The following is a 17,597-nucleotide window of genomic DNA, read 5'->3' on the forward strand; positions in this document are numbered from 1 at the left end:
TCTTAATTCATAATGTTGTCATATTTTAAAGCCCTTTAGAAAATGTTGTCATATTTTATATATAAATTAATGACTAGACAACACGTGTTTTAATTCTGACAGTAAACTGTTTAGTATATACTCCCTCTGTTTTTTTAATATAAGTCATTTTAGAAAAATTTGTATGTTTCAAATTATATGTCGTTTTTGATTTTCTATGTAAAGTTTATTAACACTTAATGTTATATGACCAATGATAATATACCTTTTATTTTATTATTGGTTGATTGTGGTTAGGTAAATAATTAATGATGTTTTTGTTTAAAAAATTTTTTAAAAAATAATGATTTTCTTAATGTATGTGCAAAATTATAAAATGACTTATATTAAAAAATGGAGAGAGTATATGTTTAAAATCATAAAGCATAATTATCAAACAATAGTAAGAAACTTTAACTCATTTTACCTTTTACCTTTTTAGCATCATTATCATTTTTATAGTTATGCTTAGTTAATTAGTAAATTATTTACAATGTAAAATAGTTTGTTTTCATGCCGATGAATTTATGATACTGATATATATAAGTTAAGAAGTCGATAGTGATCTTCTCTTCCTATTTATAGATAAGTTTACAATTTTTAACTCTTTTATAAATATATCTACTCTATGAAAAAATTGAAAAATTAATAAATTAAATAAAATCATATTTAAATATTTAATATAAATATTTAATTCTAATAATATCATAAAATGATATACACCATCAATTATAAATTAATATAATAACAGTGGGACAAAAAAGGAAAATGTATTTTAATAATATAAATATAATTTTTATATATATTGTTGGTTTCCGAAAGTATCTTTCAGTCATAAAAAAATAAAAATTAAGAAGCAAAAAGAGCCATGATTAAATATTAAATAAAATTTTAATTTTATATAATCGAAAACATTTGGTTATCATTAATGAAAGTAATCACTACAAGAAAACAGCTATATTGCAATAGTGATATATTGTTGCAATATGCTCATATATTGTTGCAAATATGAAATTGCAATAAAATTGTGACAAATTTTATCTTCTTGCTGTTTGAATGTTGCAAATTCATGTTTGTTGCATATACGTAGCAAAATTAGCAACAAATTAAGTTGTTGTTATATATGTCATATTATTGCAACAATATTTTTATAACAACTTTGTTGTATATTTACAATGTATTTGTGCAACATTAATTGTGGCAAATCATTGCCACGTAAAATATATAGCAAACAACATAGCAAATTTGCAACAATTTTTATTGCAATTTTGTAGTATTATTGCATCAAAACGTCTAACGTATAGAGCCAATTTAAATTGTTACAAAATCTGATATTAATATTTAGCGAATGTTGTTGCAAATTTTTTAATTACTTTTATATAATATATTTGGTGCAAATATTTTGTGGAGACAGTTTATTACGTGGTTACAAAAAAAAGTTATTACGTGGTTGCCAATTAATATTTTAATAAATTTAGTAAATTGTTAGCTTTGTTGCATAAATGATTACTGAAGTATTTTATAATAACACAAAAGCAAAATAACCAACTTTACTAAATAAAAAAAATATTAAAAAGTTTAACAATGCATTATTAGAGAAAAACCAATGATAATTTGAAAGCTAGATAAACATAATAAGAACTTAGAAAACCTAATAAGAACTTTGAAAAATAACTAAAGCAGCCAACTGAAACTTAACAGTTGACACCAATGGACAGAATAGCTGGAAAAAAGATTGTTATCATCTTCTCTAATCCTTCAAGTTTGCTCAGCCTTGCTTTGATATCTGTATTTTCTTCAGAAATATCTTGCACTTTTTTCTTGAAAGTGTCATCATTTTCCAAGATGCTTTCAATGGTGACAGGAAATTTACCATTGACTGAAACTTCACTGAGAAGAGATATAAGTGTTCCTATAGTCATAGCAAACATAAAACAAGAAAAATATATTCTGACAGTTTTATCTTTCTGTGATATACCTTAAATGTGTACCACCATCGATCTTTTACATGTTGCGGCGTAGTTGACCAGTTCCGATACGGGCCAGGAAAATCAGATCGGATGATTCTTCTTATCTCATTAGTGATTAAGGAATCACGTTTGAACCTGTACACAAAAATAAAAATATAACGCAATTAAAATTATAACGTGACGTATATAAAATATATGTACGTTTTCTGATCTTATTCACTCTGGAAGGATTAAGAACACCTAAGACATTCATAGGTTGGGCTGCTCCTTGATTCTGACCCTCATTTGCCATCTGGAGATGAGTTTCGTTCTAATAACTACTATGCAGAAGTTATTGAATTATTAAAAAGATCGTATAAGCTGATATATATATATATATATGAAAACAACAAAATCTAAACCTCTCTATATTGGATATATCCATATCTTTTTAGCATGATATTCTCTAAACAAACTAAATTCAAGCGGAAAATGAAATATAAGACGGGAAGATCATTTGACTAAAAAGTAAAAATACTCTAGTAGTTACAAGCTCCTTTCGTATGGACTATTTGATAAATTTTCAGAAAAAAACACAAAATATATAACTTTTAATATGAAACAAGAATAATACGGCAGAACATCTATTATATATTTTTGAAACTAGAATAAAAATATAGAGCTTTTACAAAAATATATAATAGAATATAGTATATAGAGCTATACTATAAACTAGAATAACCACGATGTAAAATATATAAACGTTCATTTTTTGAAACTAGAACAAAATTATAGAGCTAAATAGGAAGCTTAAAACGGCAGATTGATATATAAACGAGAGAAAGATAGGTCGATGAATCTAGAAATAATTTGAAAATGCCAATATATAGAGACAGTCTAAAGAATAAAAGGAAGAATGAGCTCGTAATAATCAAGATGTCAAGGTAAGAAAACTAAAGAATAAAAAGAGGTTTTGTCATCCCGTAGTCGCAGTTTCACGTCTTGACGTCTCAGAAGTATGAAATGTCTTCTGTTGATTGAGAATCTTGAGATACTACATCATCTTGTTCTGAGTCTAGTTCCACATCAAGAACATCATGTAAGGCAGCCCAAAAGACCGCATCAATTTCTTTATGTCATAGTTTTTTTCACTTAATGATTTGGAAGGAGGTACGTGTCTAGTTTTTTGTTTTCTTATTTTTTTTTTGTCTAATTTCCTTTTATTTTGAATAGGAATAAGTAAATTATACCATATTAGATGGACAAAAAAATTCATAAAATAAAACTATTAACAAAATCTCAAGAATCTGAAACTTAAAAAATATAGGTACATGTTTAAATATACACTATAAATATATATTATATATTTTTATATTTAATATACAAAAACTATTAACCTTTTTTATAAAAACATATAATAAAAATATAATCACAGTCACATTTTTTGCCACATATTTTTTTTTTTTTTTACAAATTAGCAATGATTCAAAATGTTGAATGTTTCTTGCAAAATTTGCAAGATATTTATTTATGTTGCAAAAAGTTACAATTTAGTAACGAAATTATGCAACGTCTTTTATAGTTGTTATTTTGCAATAAATTTGTAATGAAACTGTAACAAATATTGAGCATTGCAAAAATATTGCAATAAACATAGCAAATTATATATTAACAAAAATGGATGTTGCAATTTTTCTGTTGCAAAAGAACTATTTTCTTGTAGTGAATGTATAAAATATTTTCAAAACAATTGTAATATAAATATAACTCGATGTCTGGTTTGAACTTTTACCTTAAGAAATTATTTTGTTGAACCAATTATTTAGTAACTTAGAAAATTAAACTAAATATATATCTACACTATTAAATTATTGTATTTTATTCCCCCATTTTTATTGACCTATTTAAAAAATTTAATTTTATGAAGATCTAAACAAAATCATATGTCGAACAATATTCATCCTATGATTTGGTAAATAAATAATAGGTAAATTTTGTGATCAAATAGTTATTAGATCACAAAGTCCATTTATCAGAAAAAAATATATCTAATTTGTGGATTCAAATTATGTACCTTTAATTTATGTCATTTAAAAATATGTTTAGACTATTACTATGTCATGTTTTCTATTTTGTTTCTATGAATTTGCTTACACTTTTATATTTATGTATGCGTACAATATTATGTAATAACAATTTCCTAATGTAATAATTAAATCTAAATTAAATTTAATGAAAATATATTATTCACTAATATAATTTTATTACATATAAAAATTTTTAAAATAAATTTCCACAACAAAATAGGATCAACAATATTATTATTATTACTTCAAATGATATAATATGTTATTCATAGTCCATCGAAGCGCTTTTAAGTCCGTATGCAAATGTGATTCTCTTCATTTTATAACTTTTTTACTCATGAACTATGTTCGTCCATTACCACCAATTGATGTCAATCATTATCGACTGTATAAAAAAGTTCAAGAACCATTTAATCGACTGTATCAAAAAGTTCAAGAACCATATCTATTAAGCAAATGCTCTCCGAGCAAATCTATACTATTAAATAGTTAAAGGTATAGAAGTGGGGGGTTATGTGTCATGTCATATAGGTAATGTGCAAAAACATTCAAAGTTGACCCGCTTCATTTGTTATTATAATAATCTAACTTTTGACCTGTCGATTTCATCAATTAAATTAACTCTTAAGGAGAAAAGCCAACATTTGCTTTTAGATTTGTTTTAATTAAAAACTCAGAGGGGTGGGTGGGGGACAGTTTAAAGAGAAGTAACAAACATTTATATATATTTATTTCCAAACTGAAATGATAACTTAAGAAAACAACGATCTCAAGATCATCAACAATATAAAATCAGAAAATGTAAAAACCTTGTTTTGACATATATAGCATCATTTAAAAAAAACCCTTAAAAATCTAAAAGCCTTGTTTTGACATATATAGCATCATTTTGCAAACACTAACTAATAATAATGAAACTGTTTCCAAAAAGAAAAAACTAATAATAATGAAACTAGCACTTTGTGGTGTGAAGCGAAAACATTACAAAACATCTTTAATCGGGTACACGCATAGGTTTTTAGTGTTTTCTTTACCCAAAATGTTTCACACAAGAAAATATTAGTTCGTTTTGAAAATAAATATAATTGAGTTCTAGTTGCAATATTTCGTATATTTTACCCCCATATTATTTCTTGTTTTATTTAATCACGGAATATATATTTTGAAACTTTTAATCACGGAATATTTGTTATTGTAATTAATTAAGTACCGGAAAATTAGCATACTAAATAATAGAACTCTTCTATGTTCTATATATATAAAATGTTGGTGTTGCTCTCTGAGCTGTGATAGTTGATAGCTCCAGAGAAGAATAGACAAAAAAATCCTTACTCAAGCAGTCCACAACTCCAAAATTTAGATAAAACATAAAAAAATTAGGTTACTGTTTATAAATACACACAGTACAAAATTGACCTTACATTGTAGTAATAATATTAAATGATTTTCAAATGATAAAAAAATACGAGGATCCTGAGGGGAGTTGTCACTATTATCAAGAAAACAACTTAAGGGTATATATATTAACCTAACACCCGAAGCTTTAACATAGATCCAGCAAAATACTCGAACAACAAAACAAAAGTTAAAAAGACATGAAACAACAACATTACTTGGTCGTCGTCTTCTTTGTCCTTTTCAGCTTTCTCCTGGTATAGCTTCTTCTTTATATGAAAACCCTAACTAATCAAGATTTGATTTATACATCTAATATATATATAATATTTGTTATATTTGTTGGTATATAGTTTGTGAATCTGAGTGAAGGAAGATCAGGAGGAGTTGCAGAAGAATATTGGAAGAAGATGATGAAGGATGAGCCATTACCTGAACCAATCAAAGATCTTCTCAACAATCCATTTAGGACAGGACAAGAGAGGTTCGTCAAAGATTTTAACACCAAGTCTATCGTCATCATCTACCACAATCCTAATGTATAATCAATTAAAATCATATAATTTGGCTCTGCGTTTATGTATGCATCAGTTTACACATGCACCATATAAGTGTGTATTAATTAAGCAAATAACACATGCTTGAGTTGTTGTAGACTTATACAGTTATATATACTTACTATAGTTTATAGTGAAGAAATGTTAACCCTATGCTTCAGACGTTGTTTGTTTGATATATCAAAAACCAATCTACTGTTTGTATTTTTTCTCTCTTTTTCCTATATTTTGTGAAGTTTGTGTAATTAATATTCTTCTAACATTGAAGTTTATTTAATTCTATTCTTGAAACATAAAAGAATATTATATTCAATTTAAGATTTGTAATGATTTGATACAATTGTGATATTGTGATATCGTGTCAAGAGTCTAATATCAATCAAAATAAGTCATCCTTAAAGTTACAAAGTAAAAAAACAATAGTGTATTTCATAAATGTTAATAACGTGGACACCAGTCACACCACCAACGGTTAGTGATATCGTGTCAAGAGTCAAAATCAATAAAAACAAGTCAATCTTAAAGTTACAAAGTAAAAAAAAAACAATTGTGTATTTCATAAATGTTAATAACGTGGACACCACCAACGGTAAACAATGTTCAAAAGAAAAAAAAACGTTGAATGTAGAGAAAAGAGAGATCCACAATATACGACCACAAACACTGACCAGTCCAATTCAGTTTTTTCACTTTTTATTTATAGTAATTTACCGCGGAACAACAAATTTACAATATGGTAAAAATCCTCAACGATAAACTGGTGGTAGGGCTGTCGGTTGGGTGTCCATGGGTGTGGCCTAATTCAGACTGTGTTGCGCGGGTAATGGGTAAGCCCAAATATTTCATGGTCTAGTTGGGCTAAACTCCAAGTTTATCCATGGACAAATTGGGCCAGTCGTTTTGGACACTGAGCTAACCAGTGAAATAAAAAAAATAGGTTTTCTAATATTGGGGAAAAATCGATCGAATCGATCGGTCTCTGCTATTCGATTCATCTGCGATTTTGCGATCAAAATCAATCTCTGCATCTCGATTCGTCTTCTCCGGCCTTGATTCTCTTAATCTGAACCAGATTTCTCCATTCTCTACGTCTGACTTCTTCTTCTCGATATATGCATTTCAGGTATGCTTCATGATTCGATCTCGGTTTAACTTGTCATCCATCTCGTTCTGTGTTGTGTGTTTTAGCTTCGATCTTATTCTCGAGTTTTAGCTTCAATCCATCTCGGTTTATCTCTTCATCCATCTCGAGTTTAGCTTCATTCTGATTTAGTTTTTTTTTTCTGATGAATCTCGTTTAACTTTTGTTTTGTGAATCTGTGATGAATCTCGTTTTTACTCTTGCTCTGATGATGATGATGAATCGTTTAGATTATAAAACTCATATTTATCGTTTTGTTTTGGATTCAGAAACACGAGGAGTTGTATGAAGATTGAAGCTCAAGTTATCTCCTCGATATAGCCGTTATCTCTGCAAGAATCTTGTATTCTCTGTGTATCTCCTCGGTAAGTTTCGAACCACTCCTTTGTATGATGATGAATCTTTAACATTCTAACTGAGTAGTATCGATGAGTAGCAATGCTATGAGCCTATGATAACTGATTATTGATGAATCTCTAGAATCTCGTTTGCATAACTGAGTGGTATCTTTATGTGTTAACTGAGTAGCAATGCTATGAGCCTATGATAACTGATTATTGATTATGTGTTGTGGGTTTTGTGTGTTCATGTTTCTGAGATTCTACTTAAGTTTTATTTTCTTAAATTGAGTCAGTCTGGTTATGTGTTGTGGGTTTTGTGTGTTCATGTTTCTGTGTTCACAGTTTGCTAATATTATTCAATGTATCCTTTACAGATTGCCTTCACTTGCTACTTGCCTCGGCTTTCTCTTCAGACTCAAGGTATTAATGTATTATTTCTCTTTGAATGACTCATAACTTGTTTATATACCATGATAACTCTCATTTAAATATTTTTTTGTTTCAGAAAATGGAAGCTATAAAATTGAACGATGATGGTCAGAATGATGTGATGGATGAAGATATAGAGGATCATGAAGTTATAGAGATATCAGAGGCTAACAGAGGCACACAACCGAAACAAGTTCAGTCACGCCGTAGAGTCTCTAGGTGCTGGAGAAAGTTTACTATAATTGGAAGAAAGCTGTCTGATGGTACAACTATGATCAGATGCAACCTTTGTGGAAGGGTTTACTTCTTGAATCTTCGTAGAAATGGAACCTCAACTCTGACTCGTCATATGAAGGTATGTTCAAAAGCTGTTGGAACACCTAGAAGTAGTTCTAGGAATGTGGATATGATGGTGTTCCGTGAGATGGTAGATATGGCCATTATATAGCATGATCTTGCTTACAAGTTTGTAGAGTATAAGAGGATTAGAATGGCTTTTACTTATGCTAATTCTAGTACTGAGTATTGGAGCAGAAACACAACAGCTTCTGATGTGTTGAAGATTTATTAAAGTGAGAAGTAGAAACTTAGGAAGGGTTTGTTTGACAACAGGTCTCTGGAGGGCTATTACCATCGAAGGATATCTCTGCTTGACTGCGTATTACATCGATGCTGAATGGAATTTGCAAGCTAAAATATTGGCTTTCACGCTTTTCCTCCGCCTCATTCTGGAATAGCCATTGCTATGAAGCTGGTTGAGCTGCTGAAGGAGTGGGGACTGGAAAAGGTCTTCTGTCTCACTGTAGACAACTCTTCTTCGAATGATAGCATGCAGAGTATCATGAAGAGATAGATGCACAAAGATCTGGTCTGCGGTGGCGAGTTCTTCCATGTACGATGTTCAGCACACATTCTTAATCTTATTGTTCAAGACGGCTTAGCAGTGATTGGAGAAGATTTGCAGAAAATCAGGGAGAGTGTCAAGTTTGTTAGAGGATCAGAAAGCAGGGAAATAATGTTTCAAAACTGTGTTGAAACAGTGGGAACCGAGGTCGAGGGTGATGAAGGTCTGGTCTTAGATGTAAGCACATGCTGGAATTCTACTTTCCTTATGCTTTCTAGAGCTATCAAGTTCAAAGCTGCACTTGGTAACTTGGCAATGTAAAACCGAGTTATGTGAGTTTTCTCTCTTATTCTGAGTGGAGGAGAGCAGGAGTGATATGCGAGTTGTTGAAGCCATTTTCTGAGATTACAAATTTGATTTCGGATTCCTCATACCCAACATCAAATTTGTAACCCGAAATCAAATTTGTATTTCAACGAAATTTGGAAGATTGAGTATTGGTTGAGAGCTCATGCAAATTATTTTGATCATGTTATTTGTCAAATGGTGAAGTGTATGAAGCTCAAGTTTGAGAAATACTGGGAAAAATACAGTGATATCCTTGCAGTTGCTGCTGTTTTGGATCCAAGACTGAAATTTCACTTGTTAGAATACTGTTTCTCGGTTTTGGATCAGTCTACTTGTAAGAGAAGGTTGGCTAATGTTTGTTCAAAGATCTATAAATTGTTTGGAGCTTACAAGAAAAACCATAGAATCAGTAGTGCTGCAACAACTTCACAAGGAGAAATACCCGATGTTCCAGCCGGTTATGGGGTAAGTTATGCTCTGTAGTCATTTCTGATAAGTGATATGAATTTCTGATATCATATAAGTGATGTTTAACCTGGCTTTCAGGGATTCTACGCCTTCTTTTCTCAGAAAGTTGTTGGCAGTGGAAATTCTGCTCTCGACATATATTTGGATGAGCCATTGCTTGACATAGCCGCTTACAAAAAACTGAATGTGTTACATTACTGGAGAGACAACTCAGCTCGGTTCAAAGAGTTGGCAACAATGGCACGAGAGGTTCTGAGTATACCCATACCAACTGTTGCTTCAGAATCTTCTTTTAGCATTGGTAGTAGAGTCCTTAACAAGTATCGGAGCTGTCTTCTACCTACTAATGTCCAAGCATTGGTATGTACAAGTAACTGGTTAAAAAGGTTTCCAGAAATGGGTTAGTGTTGCTTATAATTTGTTCATATAATAAATTGCTTCAGAATCTTCAAGAATCTTGTTTTTTGTAGGTGATGAGTCTGTTGAGAAGACATAAGAGGAGAAAGAAGAAGAGGGTTAAGAGAAGGAGAAAGAAGAAGAGAGTGGAGAGTCTATAGACATGACTTGAGGTATGATCTCTACACTTTACTCGTTCAATATTGCAAGTAAAATTCGTTTGAGTTTATGGTGTTGATGAGAAGATCATTTTGTGGTTGTATTAAGTTTAAGAATCTGAGCTTGAATCTTCTTTTTTCTTTGTTGTTGCAGTCTTCAGAAGAAAGAAGAAGAGAGTGGAGACTGGAGAGTCTAGAGACTTAACGCGAGGTATTATCTTGTACTTAGAGTGAGTCTATTGTACTTTTGGATAAGATATTGAAATGTTCATACTAGAGAACTCACTACCTCACACTGATCTTGTCATTGTTTACTTATTGAAGTAGCATCTGATCTTGATTTATAGATGTGATCATTACATTTAAGCTTCGATAGTAAGTGAACGTTTACGTTTGTGAATTACTTATGACTGGTTGATACATAGGTTAAACTTGATATTCTGATAGAATCTTTAGCAGATTGTGTTTTTATATTGTCAATACTGTTTCTGTCCAAGATCTTTCATCTCAAATTCTCTTTTGAGATAGTCTGATGCCTTTTGTATTTCCTTTTGAGTTCCGATAGTGTTAAGATCATCAACATATACCATGTGGGAACCGAAATTCGCACTGTCGATTTCCGTTTAAATAAGGAAACTAAGAAAACCCTAGTTTCCCAGAGGACCCGGATATCTGTTAATTACCACACGTCAAGCAATCAGAACACGAGAATAACAACGATAAAAATAAGAAATCGAAAAGAGAGCAAAGTAGATCTTATTCCGAATCTGCGTATGAGCGTTACAACAAGGTATAAGCCTGGGCTCGAGAGCTGTCGGCGAGATTCCTAGTTCTAGCAACCCTAAGACGGCTAAACCTAATTGAGTCGCAGCTCGAAATAACAAAAACGGAAAGTTGCCTAAATCGCTCTAAGTGCTAAGTTTTTCTCAAAAAAGTTCTCCTCTTGCTCCTCGCCTAGGACTCCTTATATACTAGCTCCAAGGTCGGTTTACGCTTTTACTCTTCTGCCCTTAAGCCGTCATATAAAAATGGAGATATTCCATTTTTCCCGATCTTCACAATTATCTTCAAAACTTCCGTATTTATCCGCGGAAACTTGACATTTATCCTTCCTCGTGGGCCAAGCGCGAACCACGCTGTGGTTCACGGGCTTTGGTTAAGAAAAATCGTAGGATGGGCCTCGAGTCGTGTTTTAGGTCCCTTTGGGCCGTCTTCCGACTCGACACGTTTACTACGAGTTTTCCGCGGTTTCTAATCCGCGAAGTTTGATCGATGAATTAGAATAACGGGAAACATGGACTGAGCTTGCTACGGTCTTCGGGAGATAGCATTCGAAGGTTTGACGAGAATGCAAGGACTGGTGTCGTATCGATGTTCGGAAAGGTTCAATCGCTACACAGCGACCGAACTTTGGCTCGAGCCCGATCGCTATGTAGCGACCGAGCGAAACGAGTGCTCGGTCGCTACGTAGCGACCGAGCTTTGGCTTGAGCTCGGTCGCTACGTAGCGACCGAGCGGGACGATCGCTCGGTCGCTACGTAGCGACCGAGCTTGGCTGAGCTCGGTCGCTACGTAGCGACCGAGCGGGACGATCGCTCGGTCGCTACGTAGCGACCGAGCTTGGCTGAGCTCGGTCGCTACGTAGCGACCGAGCGGGACGATCGCTCGGTCGCTACGTAGCGACCGAGCTTCGGCCAGCTCGGTCGCTACGTAGCGACCGAGCGATCGTCGCTCGGTCGCTACGTAGCGACCGAGCTTTGGCTCGAGCTCGGTCGCTACGTAGCGACCGAGCGGGACGATCGCTCGGTCGCTACGTAGCGACCGAGCTTGGCTGAGCTCGGTCGCTACGTAGCGACCGAGCGGGACGATCGCTCGGTCGCTACGTAGCGACCGAGCTTGGCTGAGCTCGGTCGCTACGTAGCGACCGAGCGGGACGATCGCTCGGTCGCTACGTAGCGACCGAGCTTTGGCTCGAGCTCGGTCGCTACGTAGCGACCGAGCGGGACGATCGCTCGGTCGCTATGTAGCGACCGAGCGGGACGATCGTTCGGTTTGAATCCCAAAGAATACTCCTTCGTAGAAATAACCTCGTATAGGTTATTTTTACGAAAATTACATCCCTTCTTTTACTAACTCTTTCGGAAATACGATCATGCATGGGGGGATCCTAGCGTGCGGTTAGGCATGTTTGGCAAGTTAGGCGTGATGGATGGAATTAATATGCGAAAGTCCGAGCTTGAATAGTAAATCCTCATGTCTTATAAGAAGAGAGGTAACTTGTTCCATAATTTTTTCACTTTCTTGTTTTTCTCTAAGATCTCTAAAAAAAAAAGAGCTTTCTATCTTTCTCTCCACCCTTTTCCTCTATTCTCTTAAGAGAAGTGTTAAGATGTCGAGCAAGAAAAAGATTGCGAGAAAAGGGTCTTCGTCCGCGAGTCCTTACGAAGAGCTCGTCGTTCCGAAGATGGAGTTCATGCCTCACTCGGTGCATCCTGCCGAGAACGAGGCATGGTGGGTTGCTCATTACGGCTCGTTGATCCCTCCCAAGGAGAAGCCATTCCCGGTCCTGGTCCATCGTGGAGTCGAGGGAAAGGACGCAAGCAGGACTACTGACGAGTTTCTCGCGACGATGCGGTCGTTCTACCGCATCCCGGATGTTGTGGAGTTCCGGGTTCCCTGCCGCGGGGAATGTGCTAACAACCCCCCGGAGGGTTACTTTACTTGTTATGAGGCGTTCATAGTGCGTTGTCGCCTCTGGTTCCCCATACCCGAAATTCTCGTCCGAGTGTTGGACCGCTTCGAAGTCGCGATAAGTCAGTTGACACCCCTTGCCATTCAGCACCTTATTGGGATCTTGATCCTAAGCTATGAGCATGGCCTTTCCCTTTCCGTCGATCATTATGAAGCGCTTTTGAGGCTTCAACTTGTCAAGGATACGGATAAGCATAGGTTTGTCCCTCGGAAATTTATGTCGGTGGTTAAGAAGTTCATTTCGAACTTCAACTCGTGGAAGAAGTTCTTTTTCTTTGTTCGTTTGGACGCTGCGTCCGTCGAAGAGAGTTGCATTCCACTGTTCCGGAGGTTGCCGAACAATCGTCCCTTCATCAATCCTCTTGCTCCGTTCCCTGAGGACATTATCGCGGTGAGGGATCTTCTCAGGAATGGTCCCTTCTTCTGGACTTCTTTCACGCCGAGAAGGGTTCGGAAGGCACTGAAATTTGTGCAACCTGGTCCAGCTTTGGACGCGGATACGGGAAGCGACTCCGAACCCGACGACCAGAGTCCCGTTGAAGCTCCGACAGCTGCGCCGGAGTCGAGCTCTTGGAAGGGAAAAGATGTCGATCTTGGCGACATAGAGTTTTCGATGGATGACTCTATGCTTCCAGGATGGGATCCGAACCTTGCTTACGGCGACGGAAGCGGTTCGAGCGAGGCCCCCATTCCGGACTTCGATGATTTCTTTGCTGGGCTGCCATCGGGTTTCGATGCTCCTCCTCCTACGAAAGAATCGGCGAGGCCGAGAGTCGTTGCGGAAGGATCTCGCATCATCAATGGGGTTAGTTTTTTTTTGGGAATTTTTTAGTGATTATCCTATGTATGGATTTGTAACACGCCCATTGATTTTGCAGGGCCTGAGCTTGCTGGGCTCGGCCATCGAGGCGGGTCATAGAGAAGCCATGGTCTACCGCTTCAAGGCGGAGAAAGCGGAGCGGGATCTCGCCCGCGTGCAAGGCGAGATGCTGGAGCGAGAGGCACAGCTTACTCGTGATCATGCGCGGGCTGTTCGCAGAGCGGAGAGGAAAGGCAAAAGAGAGATCGTCGAGGTGATGAAGACTCGCGCATCTCAGTTCCAGGTTGAGTACGGGAACCTTAAGAATGCCTTTACCTCGGTGGGCGACTTTCGCGAGTGCCGTGGTTCGGTCGGAAGTCTTTGGAGGACGCAAGCCGACGACTATGTGTTTGAAGAGGAAATGAGCTTGATGAAGAGTGGGATGAGTGACCGTGCCCACGCTGAGGCGCTTATCCCTCCGATCGACGAGAGGATTCAAGGGTTCTGGGATTCCATCCCGGTTTCTCCTGATACCGAGGAGGTCCCGATCGATTTTCACGACGGTGGCGAGGAAGTGGATCGTCCTGCGGATGCGTTTGGTGCTTCGTTGTCCGGGGACTTCGACTTTGGATTATGAGGGATGGATCAGTTATCCTTGTTTTCGGCCGAATGTGGCCCTTTGAATTTGGATTTCGTTTAGGCCAAGATGGCCGTATTTGTATTTCGGGACTGGCCGTTGGTGGCTTTGAATCCCTTGCCGCTTTACGCGGTTTATTTATATGATAAATGTTTCGTTTCGAGTTTTTCCTGAGTAGGGTTGAAGTAAATACGAGTTGTCGTCTCGTATGTAGTTCTAATTAGACGTTCAATCTGTTGGTTCGTTCGTGATTTTCGTAAAAATTTATCTGTCTTTACGATTTTCGAGAACATTGAGATACGAACGGAGAGGCATGGTTTATGATCTCGTATCTTTTAGATATCATGCCTTGAGATGTTTGAGACCAGAGCGTTGGGTTTAGGGCAAGACCTAGGTTTACTTTCGGTTAAGGTTTGTGCGGTGACTAGCCGGCTATCGTTTTTCCTGTTGCGATTTCTTCCTGACTCGCACCGGTTTAAAGTCCGCGATATGTTCTCGGCTTATATGACTTGTATGGTACGAATCGAGCATCTTCTCAGAATCAACTGGAAGTGCTAAACCAAAATTTCGGATTTTTGTTGTAGCGCGCTTTTGTCCTTGTGCTGGACGTTTTTAAAGATCAAAAGAGTGATCGGATTGCGTTTGTTTAAGACGGCTGGCGTGTTCGTCGGGGCCAATCGACGAACGGGGTGTAAAGTTTTTGGTGGTCGCGTTCGGACAATTTGTTTAGCATTGTCCTCGAATTTTACCTTTTTGCGACGTCTCGCAGTTATTTTCGAGGATTATGCGTGTTTGAAAGGTGATAATCTTTACGATTTTTGGGCCGGATGAGGCCGCAGACGAGCGTAAACTGAAGCGTAAGCGTTTTTGATAAAAATTTTTATGTTTCTAAAAACTCGATTACAATAATGGCGATTGTGGGAGTATACGAGTATACGCACCCACTCCCCCCCCCTTTTTAGAGAGGGGGATAGCTGAACTCGTCTTTTGACAAGCTGCCTACGTACCCCTTTCGAGGATCAAGCCATCTCGTAGTTCTGTTTCATGCCGCGAGTGTTCTTACTCGGCGGTTGGTGTCGCGATGTCCGCCTTGACCGTGTCGATCGTGGCTGGGTCGACGCTATTTTCCGGATGTTCCGGTTGAGTTGTCGCGTGGGCTTCGGATTTATGTCGAGCTTCGACGTCCGATGCGTTTGCGTTGACAGACGATTTTACTTCGTCCTTGTGCGGGGCGCTTTTGGCCGAAGATCGATCTATCTTCGCGCGTTTGCCGTTTGCAGACGCCGTGATTTGCCTTAACTTATGCTCCGCGAGGAAGCATAGTCGCGACTGTTTTTGGCATCCCCAGATGGCCGCGACTCCGCTCGGCGTTGGGAACTTGAGACCCAGGTGGTAAGTTGACGGAACTGCCTGCATGGCGTTGAGCCATGGGGTTCCCATGATCACGTTGTAGATAGCGGGATGGTCGACTACCGCGAATTCGACGATTTTCGTGATCTCCTTGGCCATGACTGGCAATTGGATTGATCCGAGAGTCATCGACACTTCGCCTGAAAAACCCGTGAGTGGTTTTGGCGTCGGAATTACCTCTCCGAGTTCGATACTCATCCGATTGAGAGTGTCGCGGAAGATTACGTTGACCGTGCTTCCCGTATCGACGAGTACCCTTCCGACTTCTAAATCTCGTATGACGAGATCTATGACGAGCGGGTCGCAGTGAGGTTGGTCGATACCGCCGGCTTCTTCTTCCGTGAAGGTGATCGAGCAATTTTGGCCGTCTCGAGGAGGAGACCATGTAGGCCAATTTGCGCTTGATTCTGCCTTCCGTTGGTAAGCCTTGATGGCTGACACGGTATCGCCGCAGTATTGAGATCCTCCGATGATCATATTGACTCTGCGACGATTGTTATCGTTCCCTTTGTCATCCGGCCTCCTACCGCGTTTATCCCCAGGTTGGTTTCGTTGAGGAGATTTTTCGGCGGGCGGATTTCTGTCCGTCTTTGGAGGCCGATCAGAATCGAGGATGAGATCCTTGACGCTAGTTACTTCCGAAAGCTCTCCAGCGAGCAGCTTCGCGGCCAGTCTTGCTCCCAAGACTTTGCAATTGGTCGTGGAGTGTCCTCGGGATTGGTGGAACTCGCAGAAGGTGTTTTCGTCATACCCTTGATTGCGAGTCCATGTGTTGCCCGTGGTCCGGCCTTGATCCGAACTGATCGCATAGTTATGCGCCCCTTGGAGATCTTCCCCCTCGTGATGGACGTACTTGTCGTTACGAGAGTTCTTCTTTTTCCCCTTCGGATCTGCGTCTTTCGAGGATGGTCTTGCCGGCTTATGTTTTTGCGATAAGACTTTAGTTTCTTCCTCCACTATGATATAGTCCGTTGCTTTGTGGAGGGCGTCCTGGATCGTTCGCGGTTTGTCGAGAGTTATCCATTTTCTGAATTTCGACTTGTACCAGAGCGTCTTTCTCAGCGCGTCGATGGCCACTTTGTCGCTTATCCCGCTGACCCTGGACATTATCAGTTTGAACCGACTGATAAACTCGCGGAGGGGTTCGTCTTCCCTCTGGGAGAGACTCCAGAGATCAACATCGGAGGTTTCCCTGTCTATGAATACAGAGTACTGTTTGAGGAATTCCGATGCGAGCTGTCGAAAACTCCCGATGGTGTTGCGACGAAGGCGTGCGAACCATTCGAGCGCTGCTCCTTCAAGATTTTCGACGAACAGGCGGCAATAGCCGGCATCCTTTTCGCCGTCCTTCAGTCTTGCTCTTCCCATCGCGATGTGGAAAGCCTGAAGGTGCGCTTTCGGATCGGCCGTACCATCGTACTTCGGTACTTTGATCTTTCCCGGATCGGACACCCTCATGTCCGAAATGCGACTGGTAAAGGGGGTCTTTCGAGCTCCTTCCAGCAGTCGATCGATCTCGGGGGCAGCACTAGTAGCATGATGGATTTGAGACTTTACGGCTCTCACTTCTGCCGCAGTCTTGGTGATGTAGTCGCGAAGATCGCGGATATCCGATGTCTCGTCAGTGGATTTCCGAGCCTGTCGGCGCTTACTGCGAGTGAGCTCGGTTTGCCTTTCGGCCAGCTCCTCTTGTTCGTTCCAATAGGCGACTTCTTCTTCTTCCGTCATTGGTTTTTCGAACGGGGAGCCTTCCCGAGCGGATCGGCTTCTGGTCCTTCTTGGATGTCTGTCGACATCCTCGTCGGTGTCGTTGGAGACATCGCTAGGATCCAGGTCAATGTGTTCGGCTTCGTTATCCTCCGAGTCCTT

General features: G+C 38.5%; 1 protein-coding gene across 1 annotated transcript; it reads left to right on the top strand.

Moving 5' to 3' along the window:
• The first annotated feature begins 3,817 nt into the window (after nt 1-3,817).
• Nucleotides 3,818-6,283, top strand: BNAA07G00130D. Its single transcript, XM_013858720.3, has 2 exons — nt 3,818-5,706; nt 5,803-6,283. Exons 1-2 carry the CDS (start codon nt 5,650-5,652, stop codon nt 5,992-5,994), a joined length of 249 nt encoding a protein of 82 aa, XP_013714174.1. The 5' UTR covers nt 3,818-5,649; the 3' UTR covers nt 5,995-6,283.
• The last annotated feature ends 11,314 nt before the right edge of the window (nt 6,284-17,597 follow it).

The sequence above is a fragment of the Brassica napus genome, chromosome A7 (genome assembly GCF_020379485.1).
Source record: "Brassica napus cultivar Da-Ae chromosome A7, Da-Ae, whole genome shotgun sequence".
In the NCBI taxonomy this organism is placed as follows: Eukaryota; Viridiplantae; Streptophyta; class Magnoliopsida; order Brassicales; family Brassicaceae; genus Brassica; species Brassica napus.